We start from the raw sequence: 25,166 nt of genomic DNA, 5'->3' as shown, positions 1-25,166 counted from the left end.
GACCCCAATCGGTTACTGAACGTCTTTAATCGAAGAAAGAAAACCCATAGCATCACCTTCACCTTTCTCATCGATTCTGGTCGATCCGGCGACCTTCTCACTTCACTGCCATCACCAACGTGTTCCCCAGTCTGTTCCACTCAAAACCCGACCGGTGGGGCACATCAACGTCGGTAGTTTCACCGATCGCCAGAGTGGGTAAGTGTTTCAAACCTTTTTATTTTATTTTCGATGGTTTTGGCTTATGTTTGAGTTGATTATGGCTTAATAATAATGTTTAACTACTCATGGAGTAATCGACCGACTGCCTTTGTGCCCTTCATCATTGCCACGCACCGCCATACGTCGCCATATGCGCGTAGGTCTCGACCATGCCCTAGAACTCTTCTTGAAACGGTCCAACCAGATTTAACCAACCCAAACCAAGTCTGTTTTACCTGACTGAGTCAACTTGACTGCTTCAACTCGATCGAGTTAATTTGTCTGAGTCAACTCGTCTGAGTCAACCCGTTGACTCAAAATTTTTGAAAAGTCATATTTTATGTTTTTTGATGTCAAGTCGATTCTGAAGTCCGTTTTTACCAAATTCGCACTTGGTAAGCCGTTTTCAATGTTTTATCTTCAGAATCAATTTGGTTTTTCGATTAAGTTTAGTTTCTGACGTATATTCATTTTCTATGTATCCGAGACATTATGGGATGTGGAATAAAGTTCGAGGGTGATCAAATGGAGTTTAAATGGTTGATTGATATGACTCATAAATAGAGGTAATACATTACTACCTTATGTATGCTTTATGGAGCATATTGGCAATTGTTAATGCATAGACGAATATGTTTGGATACTGTTGATTGACGTAAACCCGATATGATTATGATTAAAGGGTAGTAAACTATATAAGACTTGAATAACTCGAGTAAGAAATTAGAAGTTAGATAAGAAATAAATTCAAGTTCAATGATTAATCAGTAAATTAACTGAATTCAAGATCCTTAAAATTTGATTTAATTTTGGTAAAGGTTAAATGTTGGATATCCATGCATAAAAAATTATAAAAATACCGTTAAGTTATAAACATGGTATGTATTGACCCTGATAGTGGAATTACTCTGAGAATCTGTATTTTGACCTGATAAAATTTATGACGCACCTGTTAACTCCTAATTTATTTGGAAAATATCTTATAATCAGTTTTAAACCTCAGAGAAAGCACAAGACCTATAAACTCTGATTCTTGAATAAACACTTGAAGCCTAATTTATCGGAAGTAATGTCACTGACATAATTGAATGAAATGATGATAATACCCTTAAAGTGTAAAAAATGACTATGGATGGCTACGATAATGGAGACGATTGGAGAGCTAATATTTTGATCCACTTGAACCTTGGAATCACTGATTAAATTTCTGATCTATTTGAAATGCCCCTGGATTGTAAAATGACCCGAAATACATCCAAGCCCTGGAATAACTAAATACCCTAAAACTCTGAAATGAATAAATCAACCTTGAATACCAAAATAACCTAGAGTTCATAATTCCTCAACAAACACCCGAAGACTATAATACCAAAGGTAATTTACAGGTCTAAATTTCTCGAAATGACTAAATTATATGACCAAGTTAAACTAAATGAAAGTAATGTATGTATCCGAATTGCGTAAACGACCGAATTACTCAGGAAACTTTGAAGTGATCGGGATAAAATTAACTACTAAATGACCTAAATACCCTCAATGTCCTAGAATTAAGTGAATGACTTAGATAAGTCTGGAAACAATGATGAACCTATATTTCATACCGTCCATAAGGGTTTTAAACTAATAATCAAGCACATCGACATTTCTTGATATCGTTGCAATTCATGAATGAGATAAATACCTTTGGAATACATGTTCGTCTCCCTAAGATTCATTCAACGATATTTTGAAGATGATCATTTCGACAAGAGTTGTCAGTATTAAAATGTGAATATCCTTGAAGTGCATCGGTTTGACTGGTTGATAGGTATCACAGTGCTATGATTTGTTCAGTTCGAGTTGACTCAATATCCTGATAAATCGACATAAATTGAGTTAAATTACTGAGAATCCTCCAATAATCAAAATGTCTAAAATACCCCTATTTGTTGGAATAATGGAATTACTCTTGACATGCTTGAAATCTTAAGTAACTCCGATGTAAAAGGTTCTGAGTACCTTTCTAGTTGCTTAGTGCCTCCAAAAAATATCCAAATACTATATGATATTGATAAATCATTTCATGAATGACTGATGACTTTGTTAGCTATCTAACCCCTTTTTATAGGGATCTTAATTTTGGAATTCTATTAAATTACAGAAGTATCATGGTCACCACTTAATAATTGCTAAGCTCCTATGGAAAATAAATGTATTTTCACTGGCATATAAACCATGGTACATGGTAGGTGTTCTCTGATTACCGTTTTCACTGGAAAATATAATCGTTCCTGATTTATGGATCATGCGATCTATTGATTACTACTTGAACTGTTTTATTCGGACATCATCTGGGTAGGATGAAGTATAGAGGTTCAGCTATAATCAAGCTAGTAATTCTTTACGGACCTAAGGTGACCTTGGGTAGGCTTTAAGGCCCCAATACACTCCCTTGGGTAAATCATGGGACTGCATATGGTGTACGGGTGGAGGGCAGTTATGTGGTTTATATCATGGTCACTCTTACGAGATTTTACTGGATCACGATTAGAATATTATTTTTTACTGTTAAATATGATTTCTACTGGATACTATATGGGTAGGATTCTGGAGTATGGAGGTTCAACTCTGATCAAGCTGGTAATTCTTTATGGACCTAATGAGACCCTTGGGTAGGCCCACATGCCTCAAGGTATTCCCTTAGGGTGGCTCCTTTGATGTGTGCTTAGGGTAAGTCCTTATGGATGCAGTTCTGGGGAACTTCATATTGGTGTTCGGTTGGAGGGTTTTATTATGATTTTAAAAATATGTTTTAAAATTTTACTGTTAAAAAAAGATTTGTACCTTGTCACTAGTTTTGTAGGAACACACTAGACACCCTATTCTGATCTCCTGAACCTGGTCCTCTGAATGTTTCCTTAATTTTCATGTCTCTTACTTGAAGAAATATCAGTGGAACTTCAGCTACTCACGAAAATTTCTGGACGTCTAAATCAATAAGAAACAATTTATGATTTTCCATTTATCTGCATGTCCTTCAGCATCACTTGGTAGTTCTATATTACTGAGTTTCCCAAAGCTCACTCATTTACTCATCATTTCAGGTTAAAAGAATTGAACCAGTGTAGCTATTGACATCAATAAAGGAGTTCCACCGACGTTGCTTGCAGAGTAAGGTGTATGTGATTAGGGGGCATGTAGGTCACATTTTATTTTTATACTGAGTCTAGAAATTGTATTTTAAATTTTAAATTTTCTTATGACTTTACGCGTTTTAACATAAATTTTAAATTTTTCCAAGATTTTTACTATGGGTCGCCTCGGTGGCCCTAACGTGACACTTCGGATCAGATCGAGTCACTTGCATCAGTCTGTGGGTGATACATTTAGTGGTATCAAAGATATGGTTGAGTTAAGTCTTATGGGTATATCGACCGATCGACTGTCATAGGATGTCTGGTTTGTACATGCTCCTAGATTATGGCTATACTCTATGAGCCGAAACTCTGATGTTACGAAATCATTTTGTAATAAGTATATCAAAGTATTTTATCTATTATGACTGAATCTATGCAAAAATGGAATAATTTCAGCATTCTTCCCAATCTTGGAAGTTACCCCGCGATTAACGTGGGAGATTATTCGTTCAAGAATTTTGACCTGACATCTTACGTGAATTTGAGATTTGTTACTCCGCAAACGTTCTGTGATGATAAACTCGTAACCAAACATTATAAGTAATGTTTTGATATTAAGAACTGCTACCCAAATGAATTAAAGAGTATGACTCTAGTTCAAGCTGTGATAAGGTGTTCTTCCCCTAAAGTTCTGCACCGATGTACTGAATTGAATAATTTTTGAAATGGTTCTTGTTCCAATTTTACGAGTTTGAAATCCAATAGGTGTCGAGCCATGTACCTCAATGATTTGACATGTATTAGATTAAAGTAAATGTTCGAATACTTGGTAAGTGTAAATCTCGAGGTGATGATGTTCGTATAAAAAAATAGTTATGTTTGCATGTTGCACTGAAAGTAAACAAGTGTTATTTTGATTAAGGATTGGTAATTAAGGTAAAAGAGTAAATTTCGAGGATGAAATTTGTTTTAAGGAGGGGAGAATTGCCACACCCTAATTTAGGGGTTAAATTTTATTAATTTAAAGTATCAAATTAAAGTCTTAACAAGGGAAAAGTTGATGGTCAAATTGAAAATTTTTAAAAGTTGTAGCTTAGTTTCAGAACATGTGGAAAGTTCATGAACTTAGCCCTGAATTTTCCTATTTTTTCTGGTTAGTTAATACCCAATCCCCCTGATCGAATGCAAAACCCCCCAAATTTATCCCCAAATTCCCTACCCCAACCCTAGCTGCCGCCTCTCCACCGTAATTCGCTCCGATCCGGCCGCTATTATCGCGTTCCGATGCGACCAGTCAAACCGACATCCTTCGACTACCAGTCTTTAACCGTCAACCAGTCTTCAGCCGTCAATGACCCCAATCGATCACCGAGCATCATTAATTGAAGGAAGAAAGCTCATAGCATCGTTGTCGCCTTTCTAGTCGATTCTGGCCAATCGGGCGATCGTCTCGCCTCACTGCCATCACCAACGTCTTCCCCGGCTTGTTCTGCTCAAAACCCGATCGGTGGGTCACATCAACGTTGCCAGTTTTGCCAATTGCCAATGTGAGTAAGTGTTTCGGCCTTTTTCTTTTATTTCTAATGGATTTTGGATGATGTTTGAGTTGATTATGGCTTGATAATAGTGTTTAGCTGCTCGTGGAGTAATCGACCAACTGCCACGAGCCCTTCGTCACCGCCACTAGTCGCCATATATGTGTGGTGCTCGTCCATACCTCAAAACTCTTTTAGAAACGATCCATCCAGATTGAACCGGCCCGAACCGGTCTGAACCGGGCCTATTTGACCCGACCGAGTCAACTCGACTGAGTCAACTCGTCTGAGCCAACATGTTGAATTTGGCCGTTGACTTTGACCAAAGAGTTAAAATTTTCAAAAAGTCATATTTTATATTTTTTGATGTCCTGAGTCTGATTCTGAAGTCTGTTTTACCAAATTCCCACTCGGTAAGCCGTTTTCAGTGTTTTATCTTCAGACACAATTTGGTTTTTCAATTAAGTTCAGTTTCGGACATAAATTCGTTTGTTATGTATCCGATACATTATGGGACATGGAATTAAAGTTTGAGGGTGATCGAATGAAGTTTAAATGGTCGATTGATGTGGCTCTTAAATCGAGGTAATATATTACTACCTTATGTATGCTTTATGGAGCATGTTGGCAATTGTTAATGCATATACGAATATGTTTGGACACCGTTGATTGACGTAAATCCGGTATGATTACGATAAGAGGGTGGTAAACTGTATAAGACTCGAATAACTCGGGTAAGGAATTCGAATTTAGATAAGAAATAAATTCAAGTTCAATGATTAATCAGTAAATTAACTGAATTCAAGATCCTTAAACTTTGATTTAATTTCGGTAAAGGTTAAATGTTGGATATACATGTATAAGAAATTACGAAAATACCTTTAAGTTGTAAACATGGTATGTATTGATCCTGATAGTGGAATTACTCCGAGAATCTGTATTTTGACCTGATACAATTTATGACGCACCTGTTAACTCCTAGTTTATTTGGAAAATATCTTATAATCAGTTTCAAATCTCAAAGAAAGCACAAGACCTATAAACTCTGATTCTTGAATAAACACTTGAAGCCTAATTTATCGGAAGTAATATCACTAACAGAATTGAATGAAATGACGATAATACCCTTAAAGTGTAAAAATTGACTATGGATGGCTACGATAATGGAGATGATCAGAGAGCTCATATTTTGATCCACTTGAACCTTGGAATCACCGATTAAATTCCTGATCTATTTGAAATGCCCCTGAAGTGTAAAATGACCTGAAATACATCCAAGCCCTGGAATAACTAAATACTCTAAAGCTCCAAAATGAATAAATCAATCTCCAATTCCAAAATGACCTAGAGTTCATATTTCCTTAGCAAACAACCGGAGACTAAATTACGAAAGTACTTTACACGTCTGAATTTCTCGAAATGACTAAATTATATTACTAAGTCAAACTAAATGGAAGTAATTTATGTATCCGAATTGCGAAAATGACCAAATTACTAAGGAGACTTCGAAGTGACCGAGATAGACTTAACCAGGGTCAACTAAAACAAATACAAGCTCATAAAAAAGATGGAATATACCTGTTATGATCTCTAGGTTATCTTGATCCTCATTGGTCTTAATGTTGTAAATTATGACGACTCCTTGAGTCTCTTTTTGCTGCATTGATTCAAATTATCCCCTGGATCTACCCCCTCATCTTCTTCTATTAGAAGCTACCACAGATCTTTCAGATTGCACCGAATTGAACCCGGATTTCTTAGGACAGTTTCGGTTAAAGTGACCAGTCTCACCATACTGGAAACAAGCTCCACTAAGAAATCTGCATACTCCACGGTGCAGTTTACCACATGTCTGACATGGAGCTCTCTCTCCAAATGCTCTACCCGAGCTAGCAGCAAAAGGCTGGGATTGTTTAGTTTTCTGCGAAGCTGTAGTAGAACTATCTCTGTCAGTATATCGGGAACTCGAGCCCTTTCCTCTTTTAGCATGATGGGGAGTTGAAGGCATTCCAACTATTTTCCCCATCTATATACTTTGCTCTGCTGCTAGGGTCTCCTCTTGAGCTCTTTCAATAGCCTTGGCTCGGTTTATGACTTCTTGCAAGCTATGCAAGTCCAAAGCCAACATCATCTCTTTTAACTTTGGCCTCAAACCTTCAATGAACCAATCACGTCGAGCCTTGTCATTGGGAACTACCTCAGTAGCAAAATGGCTCAACTTGTTGTATTCAGCCTCGTACTCATGTACAACTCGATCACCTTGTTTCAAATTAAGGAACTTCAGCAGCATCGCCCGTCTAAACTACTCACCAACATACTTATTCTTAAATTCCTCAATGAAGAAATGTCAGGTCACTTGTTCCGTTGGTGCATGCATCGTAGTATTTGACCACCATACTCAAGTTGATCCCCGAAGTAAAGATACAACTCCACCCATCATTTCCTGAATCTGAGTAGTGAAGACTTTCAAGTATTACCATAACATCATTTATCCATAATTCAGTCTCCATAGGACCCTCATCATCTTCTCCCCAGAACTCTGGAGCTCCCAAACTCTTAATCTCTTTTGGGATCAACATCCTCGGTGCAGGAGGAGCAGGGGGAGGAGGTTGTAATCGGGTCAATATGGCTTTGAGAGCTTGCATAAAAGCTCCAAACTCTGGCACGGGCATACCCTGATGTACCGGTGCGCTAGCGTTCTCGGATGGAATCGACATATTCTTCTCATAGCTTTCACTACCCGATCCCTCTCTATTTTCTCGTTCAGCCGCTTTTCGCTAGTTCGAAGATTTCGATATCTTTTAGGACATACATAATAATAATACTAAAGTTAGTAAGGAGTGACATCAATCACACTCTAATAACATCATATCAGTAACCTTGACAATCTTAATGGCATGTAATCTTTTTTTCTAAATTCAAATAAACTCGGTTTCGGCTGATAATCGACTAAACCTGTAGCTCTGATACCAATAAATGTAAAACCCATTTCCCGTATACGGTTCCGTACACAAATCACATGTGTCACATGACTTTTAAAAACATTTTCTTATTTGTAAACCAATACAATTTTATTTTGAACTTAAAAACAAAACATTTTGATATAAGATAAAACATTCGTTGTAACCTATTACAAAGTTATAACTTAAATAAATTACAGAGCATTTTCTTAAATTCATATACATGCCATCTAATTATCAAAAGAAGACCTGACTGTCCTATAGTTACTGATGAGTTAACCTTGGATTAATGTTCTCTGATGCACTCATTACTCTGTTATTCTTTGCTTTTACCTACGAGTTAAATCAACAAACGTTAAGTATTTACTTAGTGAGGCATACTAATGTAAATGATCTGCAATTCATACACAAGCATATCATGGCTATTGAAATACAAACTAAATCGTATACTTCATAAGAATTACTTAACCATCTCAGTTAAACGAAGTTTCTTTCATATAGTCATCGAAATTATTCTTAGTATGCCCAACATACCTATTTTTCTGTATATTGTTCCCAATTATCCTTTATTTTGCCCAATGTAGTTTAAATGAGAATGTATAGTACATGCATTGCACCGAAGTGCCAAAATGGTCATTCACCTTTTATGAATAACATGAATGGAACCTTTTATGCCGATAATGCACCGTTATGCATTTTCATTAGTGGCGTATTTTATGCCGATAATGCACCGTATGCATTTTCATTAGTGGCACCTTTTATGCCAATTCATACATTTAAACATTTATTTTGGTAACATCGACAACCATTGCACAACACAATCATTCATCCATTTATTTTAAAGCAGTCCATACTCTAAAACTTATTCATAATATCATTTCTATATACATTATGAAAACATACCAACATGCTATAAAAACTACATTTAACAAAACGTTCGAGGTTGACTCATCGCGAGTCTTCCTCCTTTTATACAAGTATAATTAATGCACTCACCTGATAAGCCTCGCTAGTATGTTGTAATGATGTCTGACTATTCGGCAACTTTATCTTTGCCCTTTTTCTTGCTTGACTCAAGAGCTTGGTTATGATCTACACAAACTTCCATTAAGTACACATACCATACCAATGTTAGTATACTCTCTAACATTTATACTTTTAATAATACTCAAAAGTACTATTATATTTAATTTCTATTAAAATTCCTCCTATTTTAAATTTTACAGGCTCAATAGTATCGGTACCCCTACCATGATATCGGTACTTCTATAATATGGTATCGATACTCCCTTTCAGTATTGATACCATTTCTGTATTCTGGAATCCATGGTATCGATACCTTCCTCTTAGTATCGATACCCACATCAATATCGATACTAATTGCATCAGTATCGTTAGTGTTCATCATATTTCTTCAAATTTAAACCTATAGTATCGATACTGTTCTTCCAGTACCGATATCCTTACCCATATTTCCCATTTTCAGCTCGATTTTCACCCAAAATTCATCAAATTCCCTTACTTTTACCTCCAAAAATACTATTAAACTATTCTTTACTTATCCCAACTAACTTTCCTCATTTAGCTTCTTATAACATCTACAATCTCCAAAGAACATCCCAAACTAAAAATCATACTACTTTTTCATACATGTTTTTAATCATATCCAATGCTTCTAATCTCTTATTTACTTATTTGACAAGTCAAATATACTTGTAAACATCAATAAAAACTCATATTCCAACATATCGCATAAAAACTCATTTTCTTCAATCTCAAATAAATAAACCATTTCTTAGTTTTAATCCTTTTTAACCTTTCCTTAAGCCTATATAACACTCAAGGTTTCAATATCATCCATTAAACTAAAGGAAAACCCAACTTGGAAGAAACTCACCTTTGGTTATGGGGAAAGCACGATCACGTGGAAGAAGAAGAGAACTTAGCTTGTTTACTCATTTTTCCCCTTTTTCCTCTTCTTAAATACTCTAATTAAAAATGAATTTTAAATCAATTTCCCTCTAAAGGACCAAAATACCCTTTCATTCTTCAAGTCTTACTAATTGGTCTGAATCACAATTTCTAAATCATTTTCTTATACTTTACCATTTATTCAATTTAATCCTCCAAATTTTTAAATCCTTTCAATATAGTCACTGACCTGATATTTAGGATATTACTATTCTCCCCTTAAGAAAATTCGTCCTCGAATTTAAAGAAGTACCTAATACGAAGAGGTGTGGGAACTACTTCCTCATGTCCTCATCTCTTTCCCAAGTAGTTTCTTCTACTTTATGGTTTTGCCACTGCACTTTAACTAGAGGAATCTTCTTTTTACGCAGTTCTTTATTTTCTTTAGCCAAGATCCGCACTGGTTCGTCCTCATAACTCAGATCTGGTTGGATCTCTATTTCCTCTGGTGTGATAACATGGGATGAATCTAATCGGTACCTTCTGAGCATCGAAAAGTGAAAAAAATTATGGATCATATCCATATCACGAAGCAAAGCTAATTGATATGCTACTGCTCCGACCCTTTTCAAAATATCATAAGGTCCAATGAATCTCGGACTCAACTTTCCTTTGCGCCCAAAACACAATACTTTCTTCCAGGACGACACTTTCAGCAATACTTTATCTCCCACTCGAAATTCAATTTCTTTTCTTTTCAAATCAACATAAGACTTTTGTCGATCGGAGGCTATCTTTAGATTATCCTGGATAATTTTCACTATCTCTTCAATTTCTTTCATCAAATTCGGGTCAACTAGGTCTCGATATTGTAGTTCAAACCAATTTAATGGTGTTCGACACTTCCTCCCATACAAAGCTTCATACGAGCCCATCTTAATACTCGATTGGAAACTGTTATTATAAGTAATGTCCGCTAAAGGAAAATACCTTTTCTCATGATCCTTTAAACTCAATCACACATGACCTTAGCATATCCTCTAATATCTGAATCATTCATTCTGACTGCCCATCTGTCCGCATATGAAAAGCTGTACTGAAATTCAATCGAGTACCCAATGTCTCATGCAAGGACTTCAAAAATCTTGAAGTAAACCTTGGGTCTCGATCGGATACTATTGATATAGGCACTCCATGCAACCTAACTATCTCCTTTACATACAATTTCGCATATTTATCCATCGAGTAATCTACCCGAACTGGAATAAAGTGAGCTGTCTTGGTCAGTCAGTCTATAATTATCCATATCGAGTCCTTTTTACCTGGTGAAAAAGGTAGCCCCGAAACAAAATCCATTGTAACTGGTTCCCACTTCCACTCAGGAATGGATATCGGTTGCAACAATCCATACGACACTTGATGTTCAGCTTTCACTTTCTGACATGTCAAGCAACTTGCAACAAACTCTGATACAACCTTTTTCATACCAGGCCTCAATAAAAACTCTTTAAATCTTGATACATCTTATTCCCACCTGGATGCATCGTCAAATGACTATATTGTTCCTCGGAAAGAATATCTTTCTTCAGTTCATCATTATCGGGATTGCAAAGTCTTCCACGATAATATAAACATCTATCAGCCATCATTTTGAAGTCTTTGACCTCTTCTTTTTCTACTTGCATCATTCTTGCCAAGCATTTCTCATATTGACCTTGAAGATCTTTTACCCGATCCAAAAGCATTGGCTTTAACTTAAGTTCGGCGATCGAGGCACCATCTTTCTTTAAAGACATACGCGCATCCCAAGCCCGTAGAGCTTCAAAAGTCTTTCGACTAAGTGCACCAACTACCACATTAGTTTTTCTTGGATGATAATCGATGATCAAATCATAATCTTTTAAAAGCTCGATCCATCTCCTCTGTCTCAAGTTTAGTTCTTTTTTAGTCAGCAAGTACTTTAGACTCTTGTGATCTGTATAAATATGGCAATGCTCACCGTACAGATAATGACGCCAAATTTTCAAAGCAAACACGACCGCTGCCAATTCCAAGTCATGTGTCGGGTAATTTCTCTCGTGATTCTTCAGTTGTCTTGAGGAATAAGCCACAACTTTTCCATCTTGCATTAGCACACATCCCAACTCACTATGAGATGCATCACTAAAGACTATATAGGTTTTACTCGACTCAGGTTGTACGAGTACTGGGGCCTCTGTTACTATTCTCTTTAACATTTCAAAACTTTCTTGACATTTCTCTGTCCAAACAAAAGGCACATATTTCCGTAACAACTTAGTTAGCGAAGAAGCTAACGTTGAGAAGATCTTCATGAACCGTCTATAATAACCAACAAGCCCGAAGAAACTCTGAACTTCAGAAACATTCTTTGGGGGTTTCCAATCCACTATAGCTTGAATCTTTTTGGGATCTACTCTTATGCCTTCTGCGAAGACTATATGACCAAGGAAAGCAATCTCAGCTAACCAAAATTCACACTTGGATAATTTGGCATACAACTTCTTTTCTCAAAGTGCAGAAGAACCACTCCGAAGATGGGCATCATGTTTCTCTCTTGACTTGGAGTACACCAAAATATCATCTATAAATACCACCACAAATTGATCCAAGTAAGATTGGAATAATCGGTTCATCAAGTACATAAATGTTGCAGGAGAATTAGTCAATCCAAATGGCATCACTACAAATTTGTAGTGTCCATACCGAGTCCAAAAAGTTGTCTTTGAAATATCATCCTCTTTTATCTTTAATTGGTGGTACCTCGACCTCAGATCTATCTTATAGAACACTGCTGCTCCTTTTAATTGATCGAACAAATCATCAATCCTCGGAAGAGGATACTTATTCTTTATCATTACTTTATTTAACTGACGTTAGTCGATGTATAATCACATAGACCCGTCATTCTTTTTCACAAACAACACAGGGGCTCCCCAAGGAGAAACATTGGGTCTCACAAATCCCTTATTGAGTAGCTCTTGCAATTGGGTTTTTAATTCTCTTAACTCCGTTGAAGCCATTCGATATGGAGCCATAGAAATAGGTTCGGAACTCGGGGTAAACCTCAATCTTGAATTCTACTTCACGGTCTGGAGGTAAACCCGATAATTCTTTTAGAAAAACCTCTGAAAACTCCTTAACTGTTGGGATATCATTTAATCTCGCTTCCGGTACTCGAGTGTCTATTACATTAGCTAGGAAAGCTATATATCCTTTTGAAATCATTTTTCTTGCAGTCATGGTTGATATTACATTGGATGGTGATTTCGCTTTTTCGCCGATCACTACTAATTTGGAGCTTTCCGCATCCTTAAAAAATAATCGCTTCTTGCGAAAATTGACCCATCCATGATGTGGAGACAACCAATCCATGCCCAAAATAATTTCAAACTCTTTGAAAGGCAACTCCATTAAGTTTACCGGAAACACAATCCCTTGAATCTTTATCGGGCATTTTCTACATACCCGAGTTACTCTCGCACTGTGGCCCATAGGGTTTACCACTATCATCTCACTAACAATTGGTTCTAAAGGAATTCCTCTAGCTCTAACCAACTTTGTAATAATGTATGAGTGTGTAGAACCAGGGTCAACTAAAATAAATATAGGCCCATCAAAAAGATGGAATATACCTGTTATGATCTCTGGGTCATCCTGATCCTCATTGGTCTTAATGTTGTAAATTCTGGCGACTCCCCGAGTCTCTTATCACTGCATTGATTCAGATTGTCCCCTGGATCCACCCTTACCTTTGCTTCTATTAAAAGCTACCACAAATCTTTCAGATTGCACCGAATTGTACACATATTTCTTAGGACAATTTCGGGAAAAGTGGCCAGTCTCACCACACTGGAAACAAGCTCCACTAAGAAATCTTCATACTCCACGGTGCAGTTTACCACATGTCTGACATCGAGCTCTATCTCCAAATGCTCTACCCGAGCTAGCAGCAAAAGACCAAGATTGTTTAGTTTTCTGTGAAGCTGCATCAGAATTATCTCTATCAGTATATCGGGAACTCGAGCCCTTTCATCTCTTAGCATGATGGGGAGTTGAAGGCGTTCCAACTCTTTTCCCCGTCAACATACTCTACTCCGCTGCTAGGGCCTCCTCTTGATCTCTTTCAATACCCTTGGCTCGGTTTATGACTTCTTGCAAGCTAGGCAAGTTCAAAGCCAAAATCATCTCTTTCAACTTTGGCCTCAAACCTTCAATGAACCAATCACGTCGAGCCTTGTTATTGAGAACCACCTCAGTAAAAAAAATGGCTTAGCTTATTGTATTCAGTCTCGTACTCTTTTACAACTCGATCACCTTGTTTCAAATTAAGGAACTTCAGTAGCATCGTCCATCTAAACTACTCACCAACATACTTATTCTTACATTCCTCTAGGAAGAATTGCCAGGTCACTTGTTCCGGTGGTACATACATCATAGTATTTGACTACCATACTCGAGTTAATCCCCGAAGTAAAGATACAACTCCACCCAGCCTTTCCGAATCTGAGCAGTGAAGACTTTCAAGCATTACCATAACATCATTTAGTCATAATTCAGCCTCCATATGACCCTCATCTTCTTCTCCCCGGAACTCTGGAGATCTCAAACTCTTCAGCTCTTTTGGGATCAACATCCTTGGTGCGGGAGGAGTAGGGGGAGGCGGATGAGGTTGGAATCGGGTCAATATGGCATCGAGAGCTTTCATAAAAGCTCCAAACTCTGGAACATACTACCCTGATGTGCCGGTGTGCTAACGTTCTCAGATGGAATCGGATGCTCACTATTCTCCTCATAGCTTTCGCTACTCGATCTCTCTCTATTTTCTCGTTCAGCCGCTCTTCGTGAGTTCGAATATTCCGACATCTTCTAGGACATACATAATAATAATACTAGTAAGGAGTGACATCAATCACACTCTAATGACACCATATCAGTAACATTGACAATCTTAATGGCATGTAATCCCTTTTTTTTAAATTCAAATAAACTCGGTTTCGGCCGAGAATCGGCTAAACCTATAGCTCTGATACCAATAAATGTAACACCAATTTCTCGTATACGGTTCCGTACACAAGTCACAGGTATCACATGACTTTTAAAAACATTTTCTTATTTGTAAACACATACAATTTTGTTTCGAACTTAAAAACAAAACATTTTTGATATAAGATAAAACATTCATTGTAACCTATTACAAAATTATAACTTAAATACATTACAAAGCATTTTTCTTAAATTTATATACATTCCATCAAATTATCAAAAGAAGACATGACTGTCCTATAGTTACTGATGAGTCAACCTTGGATTGATGTTCTCTGCTGCACTCCTTACTCTGTTAGTCTTTGCTTTTACCTACGCGTGAAATCAACACACGTTAAGTATTTACTTAGTGAGGCATAATAATGTAAATGATATGCAATTCATACATAATTATATCATGGCTATTCAAATACGAACTAAATTGCATACTTCATAAGAATTAGTTAACCATCTCAGTTAAACGAAGTTTCTTTCATATAGTCATCAAAATTATTCTTAGTATGCCCAACATACCTATTTTTCTGTATATTTTTTCCTAATTATCCTTTATTTTACCCAATGTATGTTAAACGAGAATGTATAGTACATGCATTGCACCGAAGTGCCAAAATGGTCATTCACCTTTTATGAATACCATGAGTGGCACCTTTTATGCCGATAATGCATCGTTATGCATTTTTATTAGTGGAACCTTTTATGCCGATAATGCACCTTTATGCATTTTCATTAGTGGCATCTTTTATGCCGATAATGCACCGTTATGCATTTTCATTAGTGGCACATTTTATGCCAATTCATACATTTAAACATTTATTTTGGTAACATTGATAACCATTGCACAACACAATCATTCATCCATTTATTTTAGAGCAGTTCATACTCTAAAACTTATTTATAATATCATTTCTATATACATTATGAAAACATACCAACATGCTGTAAAACATACATTTAACAAAACATTTGAGGTTGACTCATCGCGAGTCTTCCTCCTTTTATACAAGTACAATAAATGCACTCACCTGATAAGCCTTGCTAGTATGTTGTAATGATGTCCGACTATTCGACAACTTTATCTTTGCCCTTTTTATTGCTTGACTTAGGAGCTTGGTTAGGATCTACACAAGCATCCATTAAGTACACATAACATACCAATGTTAGTATACTCTCTAACATTTATACTTTTAATAATACTCAAAAGTACTATTATATTCAATTTCTATCAAAATTCCTCCTATCTTAAATTTTCCAGGCTCAATAGTATCAGTACCCCTACCATGGTATCGATACTTCTATAATATGGTACCGACACTCCCTTTTAGTATTGATACCATTTTTGCATTCTGGAATCCATGGTATCGATACCTTCCTCTTAGTATCGATACCCACATCTGTATCGATACTAATTGCATCAGTATCGATAATGTTCATCGTATTTCTTCAAATTTAAATCTATATTATCGGTATTGTTCTTCTAGTGCCGATACCCTTACCCATATTTCACATTTTCAGCTCGATTTTCTCCCAAATTTTGTCAAATTCCCTTACTTTTACCTCCAACAATACTATTAAACTCTTCTTTACTTATCTCAACTAACTTTCCTTCATTTAGCTTCTTATAACATCTACAATCTCCAAAGAACATCCCAAACTAAAAATCATACTACTTTTTCATACATGTTTTTAATCACATCCGATGCTTCTAATCTCTTATTTACTTATTTGACAAATCAAATATACTTGTAGACATCAATAAAAACTCATATTCCAACATATCACCCAAAAACACATTTTCTTCAATCTCAAATAAATCATTCATTTCTTAGTTTTAATCATCTTTAACCATTCCTTAAGCCTCTATAACACTCAAGGTTTTAATACCAGCCATTAAACTAAAGGAAAACCCAGCTTGGAAGGAACTCACCTTTGGCTATGGGGAGAGCACGGTCACGGGGAAGAAGAATAGAACTTAGCTTGTTTTTTAACCTTTCCCCTTTTTCCTCATCTTAAATACCCTAATTAAAAATGAATTTTAAATCCATTTCCCTCTAAAGGACCAAAATACCCTTTCATTCGACCAGTCTTACTAATTGGTCTTAATCACAATTTCTAAATAATTTTCTTATACTTTACCATTTATTCAATTTAATCCTCTAAAATTTTAAATCCTTTCAATATAGTCACTGACCTGGTATTTGGGATATTACAGGGCATCCTCCGATGACCAGTCTTCAGCCGTCAACGACCCCAATCGATCACCGAGCGTCGTTAATCGAATGAAGAAAACCTATAGCATCACTATCGCCTTTCTCGTCGATTCTTGCCGATCCGGCGAGTGTCTTGCCTCACCTCCATCACCAACGTGTTCCCCAACCTGTTTCGCTCAAATCACAACCGATTTTCGCATCAACGTCGCCAGTTTTTCCGATCAATGGCGTGGGTAAGTGTTTCAGCCTTTTTTTTTATTTCCGATGGATTTTGGCTGATGTTTGAGTTGATTATGGCTTGTTAATAGTGTTTAGGTGTTCATGGAGTAATCGACCGACCACCCCGAGCGTTTCGTCACTACCACGCACCGCCATATATGCATGGGACTCGTCCATGAACCAGAACTCTTCTAAAAATGGTCCAACCAGATTGAGCCAGACCAAACCGATCTGAATCGGTTATGTTTAACCCGACTGAGTATAGATCATAGAAAGTTAATTTTAGCAACCAAGAAGGCTAGGCAACACACTTATAGCTTTCTCATACCAAGTATAGTTCGTAGAAAGTTAAGTTTAAAGCATGTTTAGCAATTTCCATGGTAGATTATTCATTTTATGTTATAAGCATGATTTGAAGCCTTATTTATGCTCCTTGTATTCACATAAAACTTTAAGCATGTTTGGGGACCTCACTAAGGTCTTTGGGATTGAGAAATAGAGTTTTTCGTACTTGTTTTATAACTTCTGCTGGTAGAGTATCGATACTATAGGAATATTATCAATATTTGTTCTTCGTTTTGGGCAAATTTGTGAGTTTCTGGGCAAGAGTATCAGTACTCTTTCAAGAGTATCGAAACTTTGGGTCAAAGTTTCAAATCTCCAAGAAAGTTTCGAAACTGGACAAAATAGAATGTTTATAAGTATTGGTACTTATATAAAGTATCAAAACTTTTTTAGGAGTATCGACACTCTTGGGCTAGTATCGGTACACTCAGTATGTTTTGGGCAAAAATGTCAGTTTTTAAGGGAATTAGACTCGATGTACCCCAACACTTCTTTTTATCATCAAATAAGACTACAAGTGAGAACGAAAAGAAATTTTAATTCAAATGTAGAAACAAGAATAGAGTAAGATCAAATAATACTAGCCTTGTTTGAATGCTCGGGAAAACGACCAGGACAGCCGAGTTACTTTAAAAAAGATAGCATAGTCAAAAGTATAGATTCAGTCAGAATATATCTTTAGGGAGTACACTAGGAAATTTAAGCTTGAATAGTTTAGGCTCAAGGTCCGACGCTCAAGAAGTGAGCTAGTCGAGAGTGTGGTGTCCGATGCAGAGATTCCGAAAGTCATATTCTCGGTAGACTATAGGGGTGTGTGAGCTTCGAGATGCAGAACCCTTAGCCTCACCATGATTTCTACCATAGAGTAAAGAGTGAGTATACAAGTATACTCACTAAAGCAGTACAAAATAGATCAGTAGACTTGAATGTTTAAGCCTTTCAATGAATTATAGTTAGTATGTTTTAGCCGTTAGAGTGGCGCTGATGTTTCCGTGGGCAGGTTAGTAGATCAGTCAGTTCGAGAAGATTTAGAGTGACTGAGGTCCATATCCAGTGGAGTGCAAAGCACGTTATCCAGTTTCTTAAAGTGCATGTATATTCATAAACCTAGTTGTATTGTATTAAGTTGTAAAGTCAATTATGAGTGAATCTGTATATTTTTTTTGAAAAATATTTATTTATTTTGAGAGCTCTCCATTGTAACAAGTTTTTATTATATCATTTTATGGTTAGTTTTATTAAAATGGTTGCCTTAAAGTCAGAGAAGTAGAAGAGAAAAAGTTGGTCAGCCACTCCGGTAGTTCTGTGTGGCATCTAGATCGGGTGACTATGTGTCGTACTGGTCTAGCGTGTTACATGTTACTTACCGCATTTTATGGTTGGATTGGGGGCCGAGAACCAATTATTTTAGTTAATCAAAGAGATTCTAATTTCTTGGGCACACAAATGCCTAAAGATATATTAAATTTATGTTGTTAGAAGACCAATCCAAAAGAAGAGAAGGAAAATATTACTCGTATTAGATAAAAAAAGTGAAACAAAACCATCAAATAAAGTGGCTTTGTCAAAAAGGAATCTTTGGCATGTTTTATCTTACAATTATAGGATAAGGTCAAGCACACTTGATGGATCATTTTTGAATTAATTTGATTGCTCATTCTTCGCATTTGCACCTTCTTTCCTAAAAGAGAATGAGAAGGAATAATGACAAAAGATATATATAATTTCAGAATAAGTACAGTCAAGGATAAAATTGCTTTGAGTTTGGTTTAACAGCAAATACAAACTCATGAATTATAAGAAAAACGAACTTTTTTCCCTTCATATTCCTTCTTTTCGCAAATTTAATATTAATTGGTGTTTATTCAATTAAAATAATAATACAATTCTTCTAATACGGCTAGTCGACAGTTAAGAGCGCTAATCATATTACTAAAATGACAATGTTTAATATATATATAGGGTTGTAAATGAAACGAGATAGATCGCGAGCTACTCGAGATCGACTCGATCAAGGCTCGATAAATACTCGGATCGAATGGACTCGACTCGAGCTCGAGCTCGACTCGAGTTCTTAACGAGCCGAAACGAGCTACTCGATATTCGACTCGAAAAGCTCGTGAGCAGCTCGAAAAAAATTTATATTATAATTTTAGATTTTTAAAATTACATTATAAAAAATTTATTAAAAATACATTATTGATAATTATAAAATTTTAAAAATATATTAAAAATTCTATAATACAACTATCCTCAAATTTTAATTTTTTTAATTAAGCAACCCAAGTCCAATTGTTACATTGTATATTACTAAAAGAAAAAATAAAAGTCCATTTAATTAATCACATGTTAGATTACACCCTAAACCTAAACCCTAAATTCTAAACTCTAAACCCTAAATCTCAAACCCTTAAACCCTAAACCATAGCCCTAAGCACTAAACCCTTAATCTGATTATGTGATAGGATACTAAAAGAAAAATAAAAGTCTATTTAATTAAGCACATGTTAGATTACACCCTAAACCTTAAAACCCTAAACCTTAAGCCTTAAGCCCTAAACCTTAAACTCTAAACCCTTAATCTAATTCTGTGATAGAGGTTAAGTTATGCACATGATAATAGTGCATTACATACAGTGATGGATTGGATCTTGATAAAAAAAAATTGGGGACATACTTAATATTTTTTAAAAATTTTAGAAATATAAATTAGATTTTTTACAAAATTTTAGTCTTTATGAGATTTAAAAAACTTAAAAGGGGATTTAATTAAAAATATTTAAATTTTTTAACTTTAATGAGAATTTTAAAAGGAACAAGCTGCCCTTTTCGGAAGATAGAATGTTATATAGTTAGGGACATAAAAAAATCAGTACCCAACGGATTTGATCCGATCTAATAAGATCAAATTTTTTTATTTAAAATTTGGACTTCGGGTTGGATCAAGTTAAAGTTTAAGAAAAACTGTATTACTCTATGATAATTATGAAAAAAAATACTTCTTTATGTATTAATATATTACTAGTTGTATAGCATATTTGAAAATCCACCTTAGCTACATCAACATGTATAGCATCAATTTCTTCTTGAAAATCCAACCACCCACCAGAGGAACAATGAGCTTCTTCATCATCAATTTCCCTCTCTCTTTTCCCTGCAAAATACCCTTGTTTTCACCTATACTCAGTATCTGAGACAACGTCGGGTTATTCTTCTTTCGTTTCATCAACTCATTTCTTCTCGCTTCTTCACTCGCTATATCTTCTCCCTTCCCCATCTCCAAACTCACCGTCCTCGGCATCGGCGTAGTCTCCGCCGCCTTTTTAACTGCAGCAGCCTCGGCTATAGCCAACTTCGACATGCTCTTATGGAGTTCAATGTTTAATGAAGCCAACGCAATCTCTGTTTCGAATTCCCTTTCCTTCAGCAGCTTCAGCTCCGCCTTTGTTTCCTCGAGATCGGTCTCGAGCTTCTTTAAGGTATCGATAACCTCTTGGTGATGGGTATTATTCTCTCATTGATCGTCTTCTTTACGACAGGACTTTGTTGGTGGCTGATCCGAGAAGGTGGGAACACAAGAAGTACGGTGGAAGAGGTGCCATGGCAAGGTTCCAGAAGAGTTACCGTTGAAGAACTTTTCTGGTTTGTTTGGGAAGCTTAGTTTTGTTGCGTTTAAGGTGATACTGTGGCTGTCTTCATTTTGAATCAAGTTTTTTCATGTTTGTGGGGATAAAATTAGCCATGACTGAGCATCAGAATTTAAATGTTTGTGTTGCTTTAATCTTAATTTAGACTCATGCATCAGATTCCTTTGGTTTTCAAAAAAAATGAAAACAATCCCATTATCCCACATCAGTAGGTTTAAGCCAACTTTGCGCTGGGGATATTATAATAAAAAATTTTCAAATCCCCTATTAGGCCTCACGCTCAAAATCGAGCTCAAATAGAGCTCAAAATTGAGCTTGAATCGAGCCTGAATTGAGCTCAAGCTTGAGTTTTAATTGAGTTCTTGAAATTTTTTTGAGTTTGAACCTTTTCAAGTTTGAGTTAATTTTTAATATTTTATTTTGAGTTTGAACTGAGTTTGATAATTTTTAGTTTATGAGTTTTCAAGTTTCAAGTTCGAGCCTTTTCGAGTTCGATTCAAGTTTTAATATTTTATTTTGAGTTCGAGTTGAATTTGATAATTTTTAGTTCATTAGTTTTCAAAGTTGAGTCGAGCTTATTTTTACAGTTTTTGTTTACACCCCTATATATATATATAAACACCTCTAAAAACTAATAATGTTAGAACCACATAATTTTATTAAAAAAATATATTAATTAATCAATAAATTAATAATTTAGAAATTTAGAAATTTTTTTATTCAAAAAACTAATATTATTATTTTTTAAATAAAACATATATTGTATTAATTAATTGAATGATGTTCATGTACAATGTGACTAATTAAATATAATATATACCCCTAAAAACAAAGTTCTTTGTAGTACATAGTACTAATTAAAACTTAATACAAGTTCATGTATGGTAAGAAATATGATACAATACATTTACAACAAATTACATGAAAGGAAGTACTCGTATCGATAATAACTCTTCATAATTTTTTATTGTAGTATCAGAATACAACATCGAAACTTTTGGATGCAGTAAGAAAAGCTAGAGATGAAATACAATTGCATTTAAATTTTAAAAAGAAACAAACAATAGTAGAATCATATTTTATTAAGTTTTCTTAATTATATTATAATTTTATAGAATTATTAATTTATAATATTGAAGGGGCCATAAATTTATATAGAGGTATTTATAAAAATTATTATCTTATTAATTTATAAAAATTATTAATTTAGACTTTTAACTTAAGTCAGGACTGAAAATTAATTATTTTAGAAAAAATATTAATTTACCGAATATTAATTTATAAAGGTTAAACTATACATGAGATTATAATACCAAAGAATTAAAGTATTATTTAAATATATATTTTTCACTTATAATATCATGTCTAAAATTAATATTTGTCTTCTCAAAAACACATTTTAATAATAATTCTAAAACAATTAAACTTTAAACTAAATAATTTAAAAATAATATTAAAAATTGTTATGGTAAATAATTTGATATCACTTAAGTAACTTTCGAGTTCGAGTCCTTGTGCATGCAGAAAAACTCCATTGGGAGACTCACTCACCAAAATTACATGTGCGACTCAAGTCGATTCGAATTAGTTAAGGCATTGAAAATTTGAAAAGCAAAAAATATTTTTCAAAAATATTTTAATAACATACTCTTTTATTAAAGAAAAACAATATTAAACCGACCTTAAAACCCAGTCCACAATTACCTAAACTCATGTTTAAAACTATTAAATATATTTTCTTATATAAAAGAGAAATTATAAAATCCAAAACCCAAATGCAAGATAACTAGTATTTAAATTACATAATCTCGAATAAGAAAGAAAAATCTAAGGACATCTTATCAAATACAAATGCTTTCCCCTTTCATAACTAAAGTTTCTAGGGTAAATTATACATTTAGTACCTAAATTATCAGTTTTGATTCATTTTAGTATTTAAGCTTTGAGTTTTTTCAAAATTGCACCTAACATTTAGTCTTTGATTCATTTTAGTAGCCGACATTAAAAATTTAATGTGTTTAGTATATAAACTATTATTTTTGGTCCGTTTTAGTATCTAAACTTTTGATTTTTTTTTCAAAACTTAATGTTAGATTCTGAATAGGGGTACTAAAACGAAACAAAACTAAACTTTAGGTATGATTTTGAAAAAATTAAAAATGTAAGTACTAAAACAAATAAAACTACTAGTTTAGATACTAACCGCATAATTTTCCAAGTTTCTATTAGAATCATGAAAAGACGAAAATACCTCTTCTACATATTTTTTACGAAGTATACCCTATTAACGGTCAACTTTTTATGGTCAAATTTTACACAATAATTTTTTCCCACAAAACCACACAAAAAATACTAGGAATCATTTTAACTAGAAAAGTGTTATTTTCCAACAATTTGCCACGCGTGGGTGAACGAAACCTAAAAATCTTTACAAATATCGCTGAGTTAGATTGCCGATTCAGACACGAGTTTTTAGCCTTATAAGTTTAAAATACGCGAGGATCCGTCTGCGAAACATGCAGCGAATCTTGAATCTCTTTTACACATCCATATAAAACTTATGACTGGTCTGCTGTGTTAGAAAAAAGAGGAAAAAGAAAAAAAGAGAAAAATAATGGACTTGAGCTTGGATTTAAGTTTTGTTTATGTACCAGCAAGCATATCTGAGTTTCTGAAAGAAGTTTCGAGTATAAAAAATGGGTTCCAAAGATTATTGAAGATTTGTGATTTTGTTAAAAGATTGGAAGATGAGATGAAGAAAATCGATGCCTTTAAACGCGAACTTCCCCTTTGCATGCTTCTCTTGAAAGATGGTATTTTTTTTTTTTTGATTTTTTAACTTCTTTTCCTGGGATTTAATTTGATTACTTTTATGGGATGTTAGGGATCAAGAGATTGAAGGAGGAAGAAATGCAGTGTAAGGAAATGGATGATGGATCAGTGACGAAAGAGTCGATGTTGCCATTGAAGGGAAATACTGAGGAAAATGGAAGGGTAAATGTGGAAAAAAGGAAAAACTGGATGAGTTCTGTTCAACTCTGGACCTCTGATTCCGACAACGTTGATCACAGCAAGAAATCAAACCAAGTTCCAGAACTGAAACTGGTAATTCCAAACTAGCTGTCTGGTTTTCATCTTATTTTATGGAAATTTATTACTTATCTTTTAAAGGGGCATGGATTTGACAGAGAAGTGAAGAAGAAGAAGAGAACCCAAATGAACTTTGTAATGACAAAATAATTAAGGGACAAGTGGATAAGGAAAATTTAGGGCTTTCTCTTATGTTCCCATGTTCTGAATTGGGTTCTTGTAAGCCAATTTCAAAGGGCAATGGCAGTCGTGGAAATGGTCTTCGCCAGTCCTTGTTGTAGACACTCATTTTCGTTCATATTTTTTTATTTATTTTTTATTTATATATTATATAATTTAAAAAAACATTTTGAAAATAAATGATATATAGTTTTTAAAACATTTTGAAAAATATTTTTATATTATATAGTTTTTTAAAACGTTTTTGAAAATAAATATAATATATAATTTTCAAGACATTTTTGAAAATATATATATATATTATATATTTTTTTAAAAACATTTTGAAAATAAATATAGAATATATAATTTTTTTGAAAAACATTTTGAAAACATATATAATATATAATTTTTAAAATATTTTTGAAAATTATATGATTTTTAAAGACATTTTTGAAAATTATATAGTTTTTTAAAATATTTTTGGCAATTTATATATAATATATAATTTTTAAAAGAAACTGTTTTAAAAAATGTATATTATATAGTTTTTTATATTTATTATTATTATTTATTATTACTATTATTATTATTATTATTATTACTTATTTTACTTTTTTTTTTCAGGTCCAAAAGTCACGGCCAGGGTCCAAATCCAAGACACTGGGCCTGAACTAGCCCAGCAGAGGATACGGTTTAGGGTCTGGAAACT

The 25,166-nt window shown here is 34.5% G+C and overlaps 1 protein-coding gene and 1 pseudogene across 1 annotated transcript; one reads left to right on the top strand and one right to left on the bottom strand.

The window, feature by feature from the left end:
• Window positions 1–20,613: 20,613 nt before the first annotated feature.
• LOC120195360 lies at window positions 20,614–23,413 on the bottom strand (annotated as a pseudogene).
• Window positions 23,414–23,671: 258 nt separating this feature from the next.
• On the top strand, window positions 23,672–24,576 carry LOC120195359 (transcription factor HHO5-like). The gene is made up of 3 exons (XM_039197413.1): window positions 23,672–24,018; window positions 24,090–24,310; window positions 24,394–24,576. The coding sequence occupies exons 1-3, from the start codon at window positions 23,820–23,822 to the stop codon at window positions 24,574–24,576; spliced, it is 603 nt and encodes a 200-aa protein (XP_039053344.1). The 5' UTR covers window positions 23,672–23,819.
• Window positions 24,577–25,166: the final 590 nt, after the last annotated feature.

This window comes from Hibiscus syriacus, unplaced genomic scaffold, assembly GCF_006381635.1.
Source record: "Hibiscus syriacus cultivar Baekdansim isolate YM2019G1 unplaced genomic scaffold, ASM638163v2 tig00117012_pilon, whole genome shotgun sequence".
Classification (NCBI taxonomy): domain Eukaryota; kingdom Viridiplantae; phylum Streptophyta; class Magnoliopsida; order Malvales; family Malvaceae; genus Hibiscus; species Hibiscus syriacus.
This window is presented reverse-complemented; position numbering and strand designations above follow the sequence as displayed.

Excerpts from the sequence above, each read along its gene's own strand:
- LOC120195359 (XM_039197413.1), top strand. The coding sequence starts at position 23,820 with ATGGACTTGAGCTTGGATTTAAGTTTTGTTTATGTACCAGCAAGCATA. Across the intron at positions 24,019-24,089 it reads CATGCTTCTCTTGAAAGATG|GGATCAAGAGATTGAAGGAG; the intron begins GTATTTTTTTTT and ends ATGGGATGTTAG. Across the intron at positions 24,311-24,393 it reads AAGTTCCAGAACTGAAACTG|AGAAGTGAAGAAGAAGAAGA; the intron begins GTAATTCCAAAC and ends TGGATTTGACAG.